The sequence below is a fragment of the Seriola lalandi genome, unplaced genomic scaffold (genome assembly GCF_002814215.2).
Source record: "Seriola lalandi dorsalis isolate HSWRI2012SDOR001 ecotype SW California unplaced genomic scaffold, Sedor1 jcf7180002054370, whole genome shotgun sequence".
NCBI classification, from domain to species: domain Eukaryota; kingdom Metazoa; phylum Chordata; class Actinopteri; order Carangiformes; family Carangidae; genus Seriola; species Seriola lalandi.
This window is the reverse complement of record NW_019524923.1, coordinates 38,395-56,854: the sequence shown is the minus strand read 5'-3', so window position 1 is coordinate 56,854 and position 18,460 is coordinate 38,395. Positions and strand designations below refer to the sequence as shown.

The following is an 18,460-nucleotide window of genomic DNA, read 5'->3' as shown; positions in this document are numbered from 1 at the left end:
CCAGCCGCACTGTGTGATCCTCTCTGTAAGCTGCTGTCATCCTGTATGAGGCACACTTAACTATGAAGCCTTAACTGTGATGTTGTCAGTGACCTGTAGCTGTACACTCCAAATGGACATTATAGTATATATATTTATTTCTAAGTTATTACAGATCACAATCAGCACAGCAGTGTTTACCTCAGCTTCTTCAGAGGTCCCACGTTGTGTGTTTTGATTCGGAAAACATCAGTTTTATTCTTCTCAAATGCAGTTCTGCTTCTGTAAATTGAGGAAACATTGAAAATGTCAGAATTCGGGAGAGAGAGAGTGTGTGTGTGTGCATGTGTCCGTGCATGTGTGTGTGTGTGTGCGTGTGTCCGTGCATGTGTGTAAGAGAGAGGTTTTATTTAATTGGGAGAGATCAGTGGGTAAAGAGATACAGTCCAGACAGACAACTGAACTGAACTCTGTATCAGTAAATTACATCTCCTGACTGATCCAGCTTAAGGTGCCCTGGTGGTCTCACGGCAGTGGTATAATCTGAAACCTCCTCAGGCTCGGCCACTTCAACGCTCCCTCTTCCTCTTCCTCTTCCTCGCGCACTTCTACCCCTCACAGAGGCGAACCCCCTCTGCCAAACACAGCGAATCAGACACCCTCTTTTCCATTAACAGAGAAAACCTGCCTTTGTCTCTGACCCACATCTCCATCTGTTCTCCTCTCCCTGCAATAGTCAACCAATGCACAATGCCAAGGCTCGCATAATTGAAGTGCACGGTGTCATATACTGTGAAAAACTGCCAAGAAAGAAATACTGTCCAGGATGAATACATGCCCTCATTCTCTGCTTCCATGTAAAATCACCTGTAGGAGAATGATGGGCAGACATTGATTCTAAAAATAAAAAAAATCAAATCCAATGCAAACTTTGGAATTCATGCAATTTGACTGACTTATAATCACACTGAATTTCCAAAGAGTTGCATTTCTAATCTGCCTCGATTGTTCAATCGGGCAAATATGTTTGGAGACATAGCAACCCTCCCTTACCTGTATCATGTTGTCAAGTTTTAATTGATCAACAATACAGGCAGGACCTAATATATATTGGAGTAAGGTGAAACTCCTTACTGTACAGTATGTTTACTATATGACAAAAGTGACCTTGTCAACATCCATGTATAGTATTTCATCAGCTGAGCAACAGCAACAGTTGCACAGCATGGAGATACTGCATACATGGCATGCTGGTGCTGTCTGAAGTGGATGAATGAGACCACCACAAGGTGTGGGTGACATGCTCGAGTGTGGCTTACAATAAGTTGGTATATCCTATATGCTGCACAGGTAACCCTATCTGTGAATCAATGTGTGCAGAGATAAAGGGAGCCTGCTGCTGATAAGATCCCCTGAGAGTCATTTGATCATCCACAGAAATTACATCGTGGTCTTCTTTCATTTGCCTCTGAATGGAAATGAAGACCGGCCATGTCACATAGTTCCTCCTTACTCCACATATTCTGTGTCCGACATTTTATATGACTGTATAGAGGAGTGATTCCTGCACCATAACCAAACCTTTTGTTGTAAAGATGCTTCTCTGACATCAGCGGATTTTCATTTTTCAGGTTGATATGGTTTTGACCAAGAAGTCAAAGAGATTTCTGGTGTGCAACTTAATTTTGTCTTTATTCATGGGCCCTACAGGCATCAGGTTAACGTTGAACAGGAACACTCTCTCATACAGTGTTATATGCACAATACAACCCAACACAAGGACAGAATCCTAACCATCCTTTAGCAGACTGATTAGAAAATACCTCTTTTCTGTGCTGAAAGATCAGAGAGGAATAGAAAAGATTAATAGTTAACAGCTGACATTGAAAACATGTCAAACTAGTTAAACTTACTTATTATAACTACTGAAACAGAATGAGCACCAACTGATTCAGGGGTTAGTGTGTTACACAGAAAGCCTGTTATAATAAGTGCAAACAAATCAGAGCAGAGTGAGTCAGTCCGACCTGATTTAGAGTCTTAAAGACAAACTATGTATCAACTATATTTCAATGACATCAACATAAACCCTATTAAACCCACTTGCTTGCCAGGTGAACCTTGGGCGTGATGCCAAACTCTCCAAAAAGGGTAACAAACACATTAGCATCAGTCCCGGCTCCTTTTACATCACCAGTGACGGTGACCACCTCGTACACTGAAAGAGAAAGGAAAATGGAGATTAGAAATACAACAGGAGATTAAAATGTGTGCAGTGTTGTCCATTTTGTTAAAAGCATCGCAAGTCTGAAATAATGAGAGTACGTGTCGGGAATAAATTCTTCGATGTCTGGAAGGGACTATTTTGAAGAGTAAAAACTTGAACAAAAGGACAAACCCAAAGTCACAAACTCCCAGTGTCCAATAATCTATAAACATTTGGGAGCATTATGTTTCCTTCCATGTGCGGTTGCCAGGGAATTCAATGCGGCGAATCTGCAGCGAATCCATGTCTGGTGTGAAACCCCAGCCAAGCCTCTCTCACATTTCACAAATGTGTCTCTCTGAGCCACTGGGCTGATGGGAAGGTAAACAAGATGAAAAGTCAGCAGTCTGTAAAATCTGCCTCAGTTTGTGTCATTTAAGGTGCTTATATCTGAGGTCAGTGCCATGATGGCTGCGTGGCTCTAGGGATGGCTGAGATCAGTCCACCACTTTGGTCGAGACATCTTAACAGCTATTGAATGGATTGCCATGAAATTTGGTACACACATTTACAGTGCCCAGAGAATGAGCGCTAATGACTTAAGTGATCCCTTGACTTTTACTTTGCACCGCCACGAGTTTGACATTTGTGGTTCTTACTGAAATATCTCAATACCTACTGAATGGATTGAATGAAATTTTGGTACAGTCAATCATCTTCCATGTTCTCAGGATGATTACAATTTGTCCAATACTTACGTTTATGACTACATAGTTGCAAAACTAATGACATTCCCATCAGCCTCAGCTGTACTTTGTGCTAATTATCAAATGTTAGCATGCTAACGCAGTAAACTAAGATGGAGAACATTATCAGCATGTTGTACCCGTGTTACTCTTCAGCTAAAGCACCACTGGGCCTATGTGCAGCTTCACAGAACCACAAGCATGGCTGTAGACTCTAAGTCTCAATGATGTATGTGTGGCAGGGCCAGTGAAACATTTCCATCCTTAATACTTTGCACATTCTTGACCTGCTCAGTCCCTGCAGCACCCATGGTACTTCTCTCTGAAGTGGGAAACCATACGAGCCTTTAGTTTTGTCCACATTGTTTTCAAAAAGTATATAGATTTGAGCTTGATGCCGCGTCTCTGTCTTCTTTTACATACTTATTTATGAATTTTGACCTAATCAGAGGTATTTTAAAAAAGTTGGGTCCTAGTGAAATTCAATGTTAAGGTGGAACTGTTTGGCCGCTCAGGTGACTTACCCTCTGTTCCCCCAGATCACATGTGCTTGGTACAAACATGCATTTTGCAGAAGTAGTAATTGCTTTAGCCAGTCATTTTTGTGTGAGTCACTTGACCATGAATCCACTGAGTCAATAATGACTCATCAAATTATTTGTAACTCTGCACACCCCTTTTTTTGGAGTGGATTTTAAAGGTCACACCTATGCAACTGCCTTTGTTTGAGTAACAACATTAAATCTTCATAAGGAGATTAGTCAGCGTATGGCTGTTGCCTGTGACTCAATATCTTGGCTTATACCGTGGTAATTCTATAGTCCTGCTTCATTACTACATGTATATGTAAACTCCTGTCTGTTGCGGTTATGTAAGATTGACTATTATGTGAACCTAAAGGTATGGGACTTGAGGTCATAAGTCTACTGACAAACTGTAGACTGTTTTTAGGGTAACAGTTAGTTCTTTGTAGGGTATCCATAGGGTTAGGGTTAGGGTTAGGGTTAGGGGGCGAATCTTAAAAAAAAGGTTGTGGTGGAACTGAAGAGAATAATTTGTAAAATAACTGTAGATTCACCCAAATACATCAAAGAACCAAGAGTAGAGGATAAATCCAGTGAAAGACAAATGCCCGAGAAGGCAGGAGATATAAGACAAACAGATAACCTAAAAACATCCAGGACAGGGGGAAAGGAAAGGCAGAGGCCTGATAAAGAGCAACTTGACCAAAGTTGATAAGAGAGGGTCATGGATATCTAATTAACAGTGAGCGAGGCCATTAAACCCAAATTAAGGAGAACGAGAGACACCTGATAAAATCAGATAGACAGTGGCCTGGTAAAACTGAGCCGCGATAAACTCCTGGCTCCTCCTGGTTCGCTCAGGTCTGTGAGCCAGTGAGTAACAAAGACGTGGACACAGGCATGTATCACTGCTAAAGATGCTAAACAAAAGTACCAACTGCTCCTTACATAAATTGCACAATGATCACGAGATGAAACTACATTAGCTTTAGTCAGTTACTTTATGGTAGCAGTTATTCAGCAGTAAAAATGCCAGACAGAATACTAACGTCACCTTTTCAGCACTCTCTTTGTAAACGTGATGGGAAAATGAGATTAAAAGCTTTTGAGTCCAGACGTTTTTATGTGTTGTTATGTTATGTTCAATTTTCTCATTCAAAAGGCCTTCGAATACAGCTGAAGGCTGCACTCTCCAAATGCTACTTTATTGCATTCCTGTCTCCTATAAATTACATTTCACAGTAGTAATTTGTATTTCCAAATATGTTTTGCACGAAAGAGTTTTCATACCACAGGCCAGTTTGCATCCTGAGTCCTGTCTGATTGGGTTATGTAACAAAATCACTTTGTTAAGATCAGAGAAGGTGTTTTTTTTCAGTTTAATGTTAAATTAAACATCTTCTTTTTTCTTTTTTTTTTTTTGCTTCAGGTCACTGTTGACTTTGTTAATATTTAACCAACACCACAGTTTCCCTGAACTTAACCAAGTGCTGTCAGTGTCTAAATATAACCATAAGAAACACAATATGCTTGTTATGAGCAGATATTGTATTCTGTGAACATTTTGCAGATACATTCAGGGTGAACATTTTGCAACTTTGCAGATACCGTCATCAGTTGTATATAAAAGTAATATCAAAGAGACAGGGTTGTTTAGGGCCATAGAATAATCAAAGGTTCACATAATGACTTTTTCTGGGGTTTCATTTGATTGATAGTCTAACTCAGAGTTGCACAGAACTAAGGTTGCATTAAAGTCAGTTGGAATTTATCTGCTATGGGTTTTCTGTTCTGCTTCATATCACACAGGCCAATAATTGACAATATTCTCTGAGAGAATTGCATTGTATTTGTATTTGTATCACCTAAATCATTTTGTGATTCCCTTCCTCCCATGCAAAAAAAAAACCCTGAACAAAACAAACTCGTGGCCTCCATGCCGGGTCTGGTTACCCCCTGTTTGAAAACCTCTGATCTGCTTTAAGAAAACTCCTCTGGCACCCAGCCCTGCCTCTGGCCCCAGCGTTGCTCCCAGCCCCTGTGACTGGGATGGCACCCAGCACCTGTCTGCCCCCGAGCCTCTGTTTGCCTCCATTCATGTGGAACATAACTGAGGTTTCACCCAAGAACAATCACAGAGGGATTCCCCAGGGTGCCCCGGCTCAGAGCTGAGGGGAACTGGAGGAAATCTGCAGTCAAGGTTTGACCAGTTGGTACAATCCAGCCAATCCATATGTACTACAGTATATGTCAGATAGCTGACACTTGCCTAAAGAGCAGCATGTGACGTCTCTCTATCTGAGCTAAAATGTCAAATCCTTACCTTTCTTTTTGTAGTACTCGTCCTCGTACCCGTCAGATGAGTCTGTGTGGTAGTTCAGCAGCTCATTCTGGTAAAGTACACCATAGTCCACTTGTTTAATTTTGGATTTCTTCCCCTTTTTCTTTTTATCTTCATCACTGTCTGAAGATCCCTTCTTTGCCTTCTTCTTTTTCTTTTTCTTTGAGTCCTCCTCCTCTTCCTGCTCCTCAATCAAGGACTCCTCATCATCATCATTGTGAGATTTCTTCTTCTTGCCATCTTTAGATTTTTTATCCTTGGAGCCCATCTCCTCCTCTCTCTCTGGGTTTTCTGCTGAGGATTTCTTCTTCTTTTTCTTCTTCTCCTCCTTCACTCCCTCAGTCACTTCCTCTTTAAGCTTCTCTGATTTCTTCTTTTTGGAATTGGTCGAGGGGTCATTATTGTTCTGTTCATCCTCTCCAGCTTCATTTTCAATCACAGCACCAGGTTCAGAATCATCATCTGGTTTCCTTTTCTTCTTTTTCTCTTTTACTTTTTCACCCTCTTTTTTCTTCCTCTCTTTCTCTGTGGCCTCCTGATTCTCAGAGCTCTCGGCACTCTTGTGTTTCTTCTGACTCTTCTCTCCTTTTGTGGTGTTCCCACAGGTCACACCGTTGCTCCTCTCCTTTAACTTTGGCTCCGTTTCCTCCAATTCGTCATCAACCTCTTCGGTTTCTTCTGAAGCTGTGGATTTTTTCTGTTTCGGCGGCATCTTTTATTCATTCACTTCCCTGGCCTTTAGTTTCGTAAGTGCTGCCTTGAGTTTCTAATGGTGTAAGACAATTCATTTGACCCTTGGCTGCAGGGTGGTTCTGGGATTGTGGGGTTCAAAGCGCCCTGGGTGTGTTCGGCTGTAAGTATATCAACTCAGGACATGCAGAGGGACCGATGGCTGCCTGGATGTGTCCTACCTGGGCAGTATATGGCCATACAACCAACACACACTACTCATGAAAAATTACTGTCACTTCAGCACTCACGTGACCCATGGGAGAAAGCCCTGTGAAAAAGGAGCCTTGCACAGAGAACTTATCCTCTCTGCCACGGCACTCTCCATTATTCATGGTGTCAGGATCGCTTTACGGGCCGGGGGCGTCTCGCTTTTACCTGCAGTCACACGAACACAGACAGACAGACAGACACACGCACACACATAAACACACACACACACATAAACACACACACAAACTCTCCCTTACAACTACTCCCTTTTCTGATATAACAAAGTGTGGCAATGAGTATAAATCACAATCACAAGTCCTGAGGAAGAGAAAATCATGACTGACAACAAACTTTATCTCAAGATTTACAAGGAGAAAATATCAGCAAAGATTTATTTCCTTCATGGTAGCTTTTAGCCATCTTCAATGAATGGAATAGTTTCACATTTTGAGAAATACACTTCTTATTTGCTTTCTTTCCAAGAGTAAAATGAGAGGATTGATGCCATTGTCGTGTCTGCAGACTGGATATACAGCTAGCAGGTGGTTATCTTGGCTTAGCATAGGTTTACTTATTACATTGAGCAATTTAAATAAACTTTATTTCAACTTGAAACAGAATATGTGCATGACATCTGTCTTTATCAAGTCTGTGTTTAGTAATACAACAAATTGCTGTATGCAAATATTTGTTGCAGTTCCATCACATTGTTCACACTTGACTATAAGCCAAATAATCCCATTAGCCTCATTGCCGCCACCTGGCACCTGATAATGTAGGCATCAAGGGGAAGGGCAGAGTTTGGTCATATTGATCTTTCAACATCAGGTTACCTAACCTAGGGATGACAGCAGAGTCAAACCTCATTTGACACAGTGAACTGAGGAGTCATTCCTCTAAAATAAAAGACAAAATGCTGCAGTTTTCGCTTAACCAAACACCTTTATAACATCCATGTAACAAGATTATATTGTGTGATCAAATATTGTAAATTGACTTTATATCTTGGGATTCAAATCATAGCTTCGTCCAGTTCAGAGAGTCAGGGCTTTGTTCAGCTCGCTTAATTCACCAAACCTTTTAAATCTAATTTGGCCTCAATCAAAATAAAATGAATTACTTACTTAAATGGTGGTGGTGTCATTGAAACACCCGCTGACCATCACAATTTGTTGTTTTTGTTCCCTGTCAGAGCTGAAGTACCCCTTCATCATGTTCTTTTGAACTGATTAAATAAATAGGATGTTATTTCATCCTATTAATTACATTAAAGTGGACATTGTTAAAACATAATTGTGTAAAACTGTTATTCCATCGATTTAAACTATTTAATTGTACAATACTTTGAGTTATCTATTTAAACTTTTTATCCATTATTTTTGTGTTTCAACTGTTTTGTAGCTATTTCAACAATTTATCAGTACACTGGACTGGGCTGAGTAACCGTGATACAAAGTATCACGGTTACTCAGCCTAGCTTAGAATTACCTAAAGAGTAAAGAGTAAAAAAGAAGTTAAAGGAGTTAAAGAGTACTTAAAGGAAAGAGTTTTTTTATGAGCTTTAACTCATGATTTTGTGTTTAGTAACAGTGTCAACTTGAATTTCCGTCTATACCTCCAAACAGAGGGGAGAGAGTGAACAATATGACTGTTTATTTGTTTGCTTTTACAGAGATTTTCCTATACAAGGTGATCAGCCCACAACCGTGTTTCAGTTGTCATTTAATATATATTTTGTATTTTCTTAGACCTAATTTTGGTTTAATAAATCCTTTTATTTTATGACTTTGAGATGGTTTAATGTGATTAATTATAGATAAGGAGAAAGTGAAAGAGGGTTAAAGGGGCAGTAAAAGTGAGGCCACACATAATGTTAAAAACCTAGGCACTGTTCATAAGACCAGTGAGTAGAACAGTGTTGCTTTATCCATTTTTATCCCTAACAATTTAAATAGTTAATTTATTAGTTGTAACATTAGCTTGCTATTCCAACCATTATATTACCTATTACTTTTAGAATTAACTTAACTTTTTCAAACCGTTAGTTTTTACATTGGCTGAATATTTAAACTGTTGATGCATTACTTTTAAATTTAACTATACAGTTTAACTCTTTCTCTGTGCAGTACTTGTAGTTATTTCATCTGTTTATCCTTTAGTTAACAATTTCAAGCATTTATCCATTAGCTAGAGTTATCTGTTTCAACCACCACCAACCTCAACTTGTCTGCTGAATGGCTAACTTCACAATTTCATTTGTAGCACCAGATGTTCAGCTGACTCAACGTGTGTATTTTATAAATCAAATCAAAAATCCGATTTTTAAAGTTACTTGAACTAGCTTACGCCACAGTTTTTCCACATACCCTCTGCAAAGTTAAGAACAGCTTTCTTGAATTCATCTCAAGCTCATCTTAAATCTTAAGACAACTTTCATCATAATACTTGCTTCCCTCATGGTAACTAATATTAATATCTAACTAATCAAATTAGCATATTGTGTCCTCTGTGGCTCCTCAAAAAAACAGGAAATTTTGTTAATGGGGCAGCATGTGCATGCATGCCTGTAATTTGTGGCAAATATGTTTTTTCAATATAAGACTAAATTATGAATTTAAGCTATTACACTATCCCCACTCACACACATAAATAATGAATCCATGAACATACAAGTGAGAAAATCCAAACAAGTTTATTTACAAACACAATACCAGTATAAAGAATGATCCAGAGTCAGTAAAGAAGCACTGTGTTTTATATAATACCTCCATTCAGAACACAGACCAGTTCCTTCCTTTTCCATTCCTGATAAAGTTGTGTCTGTACAACAATTTAGTGGTCAAGCCAAATATTTTTGGTGTTTATATTTGGTGAACTCATATCTTTTGTGCATAAACACACAAAGAGTCTATATAAACGGTGAAAGAAACGGCATGTTTGAATCTTATTAGCAATGTTGTCCTTGAAATACAAAGGAAAAACAAATGACGAATGCAGAGCCAAGCATGGACAGATGAGTGACGAAAAACTAATTTACAGTCTTTTACAACCTTTTGCAATGTACAACTACAAATAAACAGTGAGAACGCACACAGCTTTCCAGTGCTTTAATTCACGATGCTTTCTTGAGTGCAAACTAAATATTCACAGATCAAAAGGGAAGGGAAAATAATACATTGTTCATAAAAGTATTCTAGCGCTTTACAAAAGGGCAGCAACCATCTTCATTCTTGCATCTTTAATCAATGAGCACTGCATCCACTATTATACAGTTCACTTCTACGAATCCATTCATCATTCTGTGATAAGGTTCGTGTATATATCTCCAAAAGCACTGAGTTTCAGTAGAAGTGTAAACATATTTTAGTGATCATTGAAGCAGGCACACATAAAGCCAAGTACAGAGTAAAGTCATGCAGAGCATTACATGATTATGAATGGCGCTTACAAGAATAAGACTTCACTAATTCCAGTAGAATAGAAGCTGAGAACTGCACATGAACGTCTGTACCTTATAGAGTCTTAAACGTCTTTGATTTGAGTGATCAATCTAAGATTTAGTTTGATGTTAATGTGTTTGAAGATACACAAAACACATGGGTGCACTGCATATCATATAGAAGGGTTTGATATCTCGTAAGGCAGCATGGCTTAAGACATGAATGACGGCGAGAGGCTGGGTTGCTCAACAGTGCTCTGTTGCTTTACAAATTGGATGGCCTTGAAAGGTGTGCTGAGGTGGTGTCATTGCAAAATATTTATCCGTGACGAGCCAAAAAAGAAAAGGGAAAAAAAACATCCTCACTTCTTCTCATACACCTTTTTATTTTTTACCAGGAAATTTTAAATGGGAGAAAGTAGGCCACTGAAAACAGGCCATTTTAATAGTGTTTTAAAATATTCACCCAGCGAATCTGGTGAATAGGAAATAGTTTACAAAAGTAGACAACTGGATGTTACAATTTTATCCTTTTTTTCATTTTTTTTTTAATATTAGCTTAATATCAAGGTTCAGACTTTGTTTTACACAAACATTAAAAGCTGCCACACCCACAGAGTGTCCAAGAGAAAGAGAGAAGAAGAGAGGGGGGAATGAGGGGGCACCAAGACACCCACTGCGGTCTCGTTTCAGCATAAATACCTGTGCAACGTTGAGTAGAAAACAACACCTCTGTACTGCAGAGCCACTAGAAAACTTCACAGAAACAACATCACTATGAAGACCACTTTTCACATTAAAAACAAGCATCCTATGGTCAGAGTCAAAGATAACCATAGTGATTTGATTGGCTAAATAAACAACTTAAAGTACGCATCAAAAAGTATGTTGGCAATTAAAGCAAGCAACCTTCAACGAGTAGTTGAAGAAGTGTACACTCCGAAGGCCAACTCTCTTTTTAAACAGGGAGGAAATAGTGAACTGTGTCATTCACTGAAATGAAACACGCCAGGTAAACCTGCTTTAAAATAAACGGTAAAAGTAAAATGTTGAGCTTCCACATTAAAGCAGAGGAGTGAGGGATCATGTGCATTGCCCCGTGTGTACGTTGATGATCCCGCGAGTATGCATGTGAATGAAGTTGAAAATTTCATGGGGCATTGCGTGGAAGCCCGGCCGTGGCTTGACGTTGTCGTAGTAATGGTGAGTGATGAAGATGCCAGAGGGGTTCATGGGAAACGCCCAGAAACCGTAGAGGTGGACCTCCTCGCACATCTCTAAGGCAGCGGTCACGAGCATCAGGCCGCTGCTGAGACGTTTGGCCCGGACGCCCTGAACAGCCCAGAAACGCTGCACGTTGAGCAGATACTGTGGGTGGAAGAAGAACACGCCTCTTTGGGAGTCAAAGTCATCCAGCATGTACTTGACTCTGAAGGATACATCGGTGTTGCGGGTGTTGTAGAAAGCTGGAAGCACCACTGAGGAGTTCTCGTAATTCTGGAGGACTTCATAAAACGGCCGCCGCCATTTCTCCAGCTTCTGAAATCTGCAGAGGAGGTGAAACATGAGATGACAAAAACCAAAAGAGTAGAAGACTAGAGCCACACACAGACAGAGAGAGAGAACTGTTTCTCACTCTGACTGATATTTACAGTACCTCTCAGTAATAATACTTGGATTTATTGTCACCAGATCTGTTTTAGTGCCAACATCAGCTGAGTACTTCTCATTAATAGGTGGTATGTTGCACCTGCAAAAAAAAAAGAAAACTTAAGCCCACTGATAAAGGAGTTCAAGTGTATTTCATTTGACTCAACACATTTTAAATTAAGCATGATGGTGAGAAGTAATGTTGGGCTGCACAAGTAATCATATAACATGTGATTGACTCATGCGGCCCCCTTTCTGCAGTAAAATGCTGCCTAATCAGAGATAAGAGCATTTTAACTATACTGGCAAAAGTTCAAGTGTAATGTTTCATGATATCCTATGTAGCCACAAGGCTTCTTATGTTATTGCATAATTGCAAGTCCAAGTGCTATTCATTCATACTGATAATTATAGATGCATTTTTTTCCAATGTGAATGTGCTCTTCCAAAAATTAATGTACAATCATTATAAATAATCCTATTGTTAATAGTGAGTAAAAATAATTGTGATTATCATTGTGCAGTCCTCACATAATGAACACTGAAGGATTATGTCTTATATACCTAAACACAAAATCTGCTGAGTCAATTTCCTTTCCACATTTGCTGTTCTTGATGATGCCGCCATTTCCAATAACAGCACATTTCTTGTACTGTGATTTGGAATACGGCATATCCTGGATGAAACAGACAAGTTTTTTATTAATGTCAGACAGGAGGGCGCTCGAAATCAAACAGATTGTACCACCGGGTTACTAGGTACAATAAAAAAGGCAATTTTCAGGAACACTCCTAAAAGCCTATATGCGAATATGCATCAAGCAGTATATGAACTCACATCAGGGAACATCTTGAAGACCTCGGTGGTGATTGGAAGAATACCACTAGTGTCCACCTCATACCTCAGCTTGGTCCCTGCAGGAGTGTTCCTCTTGGTGGTGAACAAAAAGGAAGGAGCATTACAGCAGCGAGATAGAGACATCCTTCAGGAAGACGCCAAAGAAAAGTAAGAATTAGTGTAATCGTAGAAAACTGCACGTCAGCATCAAGACCAGAATAGGCTTGTGTTGACACTGGCTTTATCTCCTCAATGGGCTTACGCAGACCAACATCTGTATGTGTAATAATAATAGCAATTGCAAAAGCAGCCATTTGGGAAGGGTAGTATATAGAGATTATGAAAATCAATTGTATTTAACCATGTTTTACAGCTCGAATCTCTCAGAGCCCAAACAGAACAGAACACACACAAAAAGAGATATGTGTTGTAGATTTAAGGATTTCAGGACCCAAATGCAGCTAGACTCAGAGGCTGGGCTGGTCCAGTTGGAAGATTTATTCAACAAAGAAAAACAAATGTCGTGGGTGATGGAGAAACAAAATCAAATCTAGGGTGGCAAAGAATCCAAAATCCATAATGTAAAAATGTACGGAGACCAAGGTGAAAAAAGACAGAGGCACGAGGAATCATGGGGGAAACTGAACCGACAAACTCACAAAGAATAACAAGAACACAGAGAATGAATATTGACATTAACATATACAGTTCTTCTGCTGAGGCTGAGCGATGCTTACTTAAAGTTGCTGGCCTCCTCCTTGTTCTGCTCCCACCTACACACCTGCAGGTTTCGCCATCTCTCAAACAGGTCTGAGGTTTTCACCCTGGCAGACAGGCAGAGAGACTTGTGGAATGAGGAAGGATACCCATGTCCATGTTTTTTCCGATTAACCATGTTTCTACAAGGGTAGTAAATTGAAGAAACATCATAAAAACCACTCAAAAAGACAAACAAGGGGACAGAAAATTGCAGTGAGTACTATGTGATGGCACCACTGATGTCACCGGATCTAGAATCGTTGATACAAAGACAGCGGCTTTATCGAGCATGTCTGTAAATAGCTGCCCTTGAACTGACATTCCTCTTGAGATGATTGGGAGATGTGTGTTGCTCTGGGAGGCAGAGTGGCACCGTTACTTTGACTGGCTGGCAGAGTGACAGCAGCTGTTCCCTGCTACAGCCAGAGTGGCTCACATCCGTCGCCCAGAATGCATTTGACAAAAAACTTTTTGACACGCCTAAAAGGTCACTGGACAATGTTCACATTCATACAACAGGAAAAATGCCGTTCAGATTCCCGTTAGCATAACTGGCCATTTAAGCAGTGTGTTGAATCTGGCTCGATAAACACTGCATGATGTAAAAATATGTTAATTATAGTGTGGTGCAGTTAAGTCTGACAGTAAAAGACGACTTTCGGCTGTAAAATGTTGATGATGAAATGGGGCATTTGCAAGATTTAAGCGTTGTTTTCTCGTTCAGTCTTACTGGAGTGTGAGGACCTGTAAGTTGTTGTTTCGACACTCTGCCACCTGATCACTTAATATTATCAAAAATAAAGTTGTTGATTGAAAGTTGTCAAATCAGACTTCTCCATACATGGTCACAATATTAATTAAGATCAATCTTTATCCAATTTAACACAATAGCTCTTTTTAACAGGCTGCTCTTTAAGGTCATGTGTGCACCAGAAGATACCTTATTAAAGGTAAGGCCGGACAAACAGACTCTACTAGAAATAAAATACAATAAACTATGATCAGTTATTACCATACCTCAACTGGAAACTAGTACTTCTGTGTTTGAAAGAACACCACTTTGGTCCAGATTGAAATAACTTGACATTCATGGTCCCCAGAGGATGAATCCTAATGACTTTCGTGATCTCCTGACTTTTTCTCTTCTGCCATCAGGTTCACATTTGTGTGAAACAGCACAACCACTGTTGAACGGATTTCCATGCAGTTTAGTATAAACATTCATGTCCCCCTCAGGATGAATTTGAATAACTCTGGTGATCCCCTGACTTTTCTTGTTGTACTATCGTCAGGTCAATTTCTTTTTATATGTTCAATACGTTTTTTATTTTTACAAAATACCTAAAACTAACGACCTTCCAGTTAGCCTCAGCTGTACTTTGTGTTTAGTGATAATTAGCCAATATTAGCGTGCGCAAAGGCTTTTAAAGTTCTTTTAATGGTCCCGTTGATAATATTTTTGGTTTCTATTTGGGATTAATTTGACACTCAATATTTGTTTCTTCAAACCTGCAGGGTGTTTATTTCATTTGGGAACGGAGGTATATGCATATATAAATCGGATGGTGAATTCTCTCTCTACCTACCTGACAGGTGCTTGAGGATCACCAATAGAGGAAAAAATCTAATTTTAAATAAGGCTCTCCACGTGTTGGCTGTGTCATAAATGAACACTCACATTGTCAGGACTTTGATGTCCATAATCTCCTGTCTGAGCTCCCTGCATGCAGTGGAGTTGTAGTCAAAGGAGCCATCATAATTGTCCAGATACCTGGCGGGATAGACACAGTCATGTTCTGCCTAAACCTCTCCTCACACACAAGAGAATCAACAGAATTAACAACAAACTGTGGAGATAAGATGCAATATAAATAAAACTGTGGTAAAGGACACAATTAAGCAAAGCATTTTATATTTACTATGAAATAGAAATCTATCGTTTATACTGTATACAATACTAAAATATCAGAATAGCATTGTGGGATGACAAATGACAGAAGTGATGCAACTGATTTTAGGTGTCACAAACAGGACAGTAAGATACTTTTTACTTGACACTTGCACCAGATTCTGTTACATCTTAGTCTAAACCAATGTTTTACACTAAGTGAAGAAAAATAACACCTCTCATATTTTCACTTATTTAATTGGTTATGATGAGAACTTGCATGATTTAACATTGGTATTCTATGATTACTGTATATTAATTTAGAAGATAAAGAAACACATAGCTTGTTAAAATGGTGGATTAGGGCAGAGTAGCATCTGGTGGTTATGAGTATGAGAGGGTCTATGTTTTTGTGTCAGGCAGTACAATAGAGTTGTTATATGGCTAACTGCATAAAGGTAATCCTGTATGTTAGTCGTGCTGGCTACAGTGACATGAGGTTTTGACTCAGTGGCTGATTTCTTGATATTTTGATACATAAACACATACACAGATGCTCATGCAAACAGGTAATATTAACATAAAGGCAAGACTTGGAATTTAATCTTGTTAACTAGAGTTAATGAACCAAAATAATAATCTTAGACACATATAAAACAATTGTCACATTGAAATGGCAACATTAACCCAAAGCAGACAAAATAATGTCTTCAGTGTGGTGGTGTGACTGTGTTTTGGTGAATTTGACAAAATGTTTCTGCGGAGAAAGCTGAAAGGATTCACACATTGTCAAATTTATCTCAAGGTGTCAATAAGTTGCCATTTATCTGTGCACTGATGCCTCATTTCTCACAGCACAACATTGTATTCACATGCAATCAGAATGCCGACTGGATAAAATGTGTGTGTGTGTGTGTGTGTGTGTCTGTGTGTCTGTGTGTGTGAGTCAATGTTTGTGTTTTGGGATGGGGTGGGTTGGGTTGGTTATGATGGAGGTTGAAAGGGTGGAAGAAGGAAACCACTGGTGTAACGATATTTGACTCGAATGTGCAATCAGGTTAGGCAGTGGAATATTTTTAATTAGGTTGTGAAAAATTACAAAAAACAACTAATCTAATCTATAATCTCTCTAATTACTAATCTTTAACATCTGTGCTGTGCTGGAACATTTCTGGAGTAGATGCATGTGACGTTAATCGACTTGCTTACAGACTGATTCTGTTTGATCAAGATGTTCAGAAATTTATTTTGAATGTTAAAGTGAGACTTTGTAACTTTTGAGAATAGAAATAACACATTCTTCCACTTATATGTTGTCTACATGACATTAACAGGTATGTTACTCCCATTTGAGCATTCTGCAGATAAAGATGACGATGTTTTTAAGGCAGTTGATTAAACAGAAGGAAATGTAATTATCTTAGGAAATGAAAGTAAATTCAGTGGACCGTTATGTTGTAATTACCCATTGTGGCCACAGTGTGCACTGTTCAACAAAAGTTACATAGTCACGCTCCAGTCAAGTGCTGATCCAGTTTAAATTCTGCATCTTTTGCTTAATGGATTTTACAGACCAAAAGGTTTTTGATTTTGTCTTTTTGTCTTCTGCATTTATTGTTTTCCATATTACATTAAAACCAAGTGCTGCAGCGTCAAAAGACACAGCAGAAAACAAACCTTTGAGAAATATTTAAAATCTGAGGCTGGGAACTCAAAAGCATAAAGTGGAGGAATCCGCGTTTTGGCTGCATCTTCATATTATTATGTTTACTACATTAGTGCATTTTACTGTTTTTGTGTTTGAATAATGACCAAAATAACTGTTCAGAACATACCTAGAAAGAAGTTGAAATGTTTCTGACTTGCATGCAAATTCAACCTTGTGACACAGGCATGAGGGAATAAATATGCACTAAATTGTGAGAAAGATGCATCAGATCTTTACATTAGACAAATGATTTCTCCTTTTAGCCCTGATCTATAATTTAGCTTTTAGGTTTGGGCAGAGGTCCAAAAACTGTCATCTCTCTTTGGCTGTATTTAAATAAACTTGAAGAAGAAATTGATCGATACACCAACTTGTGATGGACAATGCCCTATCGTTGGGAGCTTAGCTGCTGTACAGGAATTTTACTTTTATTAAAATCAGTATTATCTACAGCAATCGTAATTACAAAATATACCCCTTCTATGGTATAATCTTGGAAAGCTCTAAATGTATATATTTTCAAATTTACATGTATATTGCTTGTAGGGAGGCGAGGGTATTTAACGCCAAAATGGCAGCAATTACAGGTGTATTTATCGGAATGAATGTTGGTATTTGTCAGACAAGTTTAAGTGGAGTGTGGTGTTCTGAAAGATGGATAAAATCACAACACATTACCTGTGGCTGTGGAGGTCAATGAGGAGAGTTAAAAATAATAATAATAATAATAAATTATAAAAGAACACAACGAGCAGTACAATGGAGCAATGCGTTAAAGGAACAAGACGCTGGGATGAAATCGTACAAATAAGGAACGATGAAACTGGTTGTCTACATCCACCTGATGATGCAGTATATTTCTGGGGTTTTACTGAGAGGAGCATCTGTCTTACGTAATATATTTGACACTTTAAATAGGGCTATTCGTGCTTGTTTTAGCTAAGATGATGAAACATTTGCAAGTGTTCTGTGTTCACTTCTAAAAGCAATACAGTAATTCGCTTGATGAGATGAATTTCATCTCTTTATCTTATGGCATCCTAGGTTAATCATATAATGCTGGTTCAAAACCAATCAAGGATGAGACTAGCCAGCATTTTACCATAGATATTGAAATCTACTGCTCAGTGCAATGAGGATTTGGATCTTTAGGAAAAAGAAATCTGGCATGTTCCTGTCTTCTTGTAACAAGGAAAGTAAAGTGGGGGATAAATCCAGGTCGCAGAGAGAGACAATGCAGATGTGAGAAGGGGAGATAGGGGGAGCAGAGAGAAGTGTCCACACTATGTACATGGCATACACACAGAGTTGTGCAGAACACATGAGACACAGGTTGAGGAGGACAAGGCATTTGGAAATGGGTGCTGGATGGGACACAGAGGTACGAGGAGAAGCCAGTACATCAACAGGAGACCGTGGTTCAACCAGCTTCTGGAGGGG

The 18,460-nt window shown here is 39.0% G+C and overlaps 2 protein-coding genes across 7 annotated transcripts in view; both read right to left on the bottom strand.

The window, feature by feature from the left end:
• loxhd1a (lipoxygenase homology PLAT domains 1a) overlaps window positions 1-6,543 on the bottom strand; it is a 29,943-nt gene extending 23,400 nt beyond the window's left edge. Inside the window, exons 1-3 of the mRNA XM_023408616.2 lie at window positions 5,779-6,543; window positions 2,083-2,197; window positions 181-261 (exon numbers count right to left, since the gene is read on the bottom strand). Coding sequence (XP_023264384.1) covers window positions 181-261; window positions 2,083-2,197; window positions 5,779-6,508 — 926 coding nt within the window. The 5' untranslated portion in view covers window positions 6,509-6,543. The remainder of the gene's footprint in view (window positions 1-180; window positions 262-2,082; window positions 2,198-5,778) is intronic.
• Window positions 6,544-9,411: 2,868 nt separating this feature from the next.
• st8sia5 (ST8 alpha-N-acetyl-neuraminide alpha-2,8-sialyltransferase 5) overlaps window positions 9,412-18,460 on the bottom strand; it is a 15,830-nt gene continuing 6,781 nt past the window's right edge. For 3 of the 6 annotated variants that reach the window (XM_023408637.2, XM_023408641.2, XM_023408639.2), the window contains 6 exons: window positions 15,103-15,195; window positions 13,403-13,564; window positions 12,666-12,810; window positions 12,392-12,504; window positions 11,835-11,927; window positions 9,412-11,723 (listed from right to left, as the gene is read on the bottom strand). In XM_023408637.2, coding sequence (XP_023264405.1) covers window positions 11,261-11,723; window positions 11,835-11,927; window positions 12,392-12,504; window positions 12,666-12,810; window positions 13,403-13,564; window positions 15,103-15,195 — 1,069 coding nt within the window. In that variant the 3' untranslated portion in view covers window positions 9,412-11,260. The remainder of the gene's footprint in view (window positions 11,724-11,834; window positions 11,928-12,391; window positions 12,505-12,665; window positions 12,811-13,402; window positions 13,565-15,102; window positions 15,196-18,460) is intronic. The other 3 variants (XM_023408638.2, XM_023408640.2, XM_023408642.2) reach the window with 1 other exon arrangement.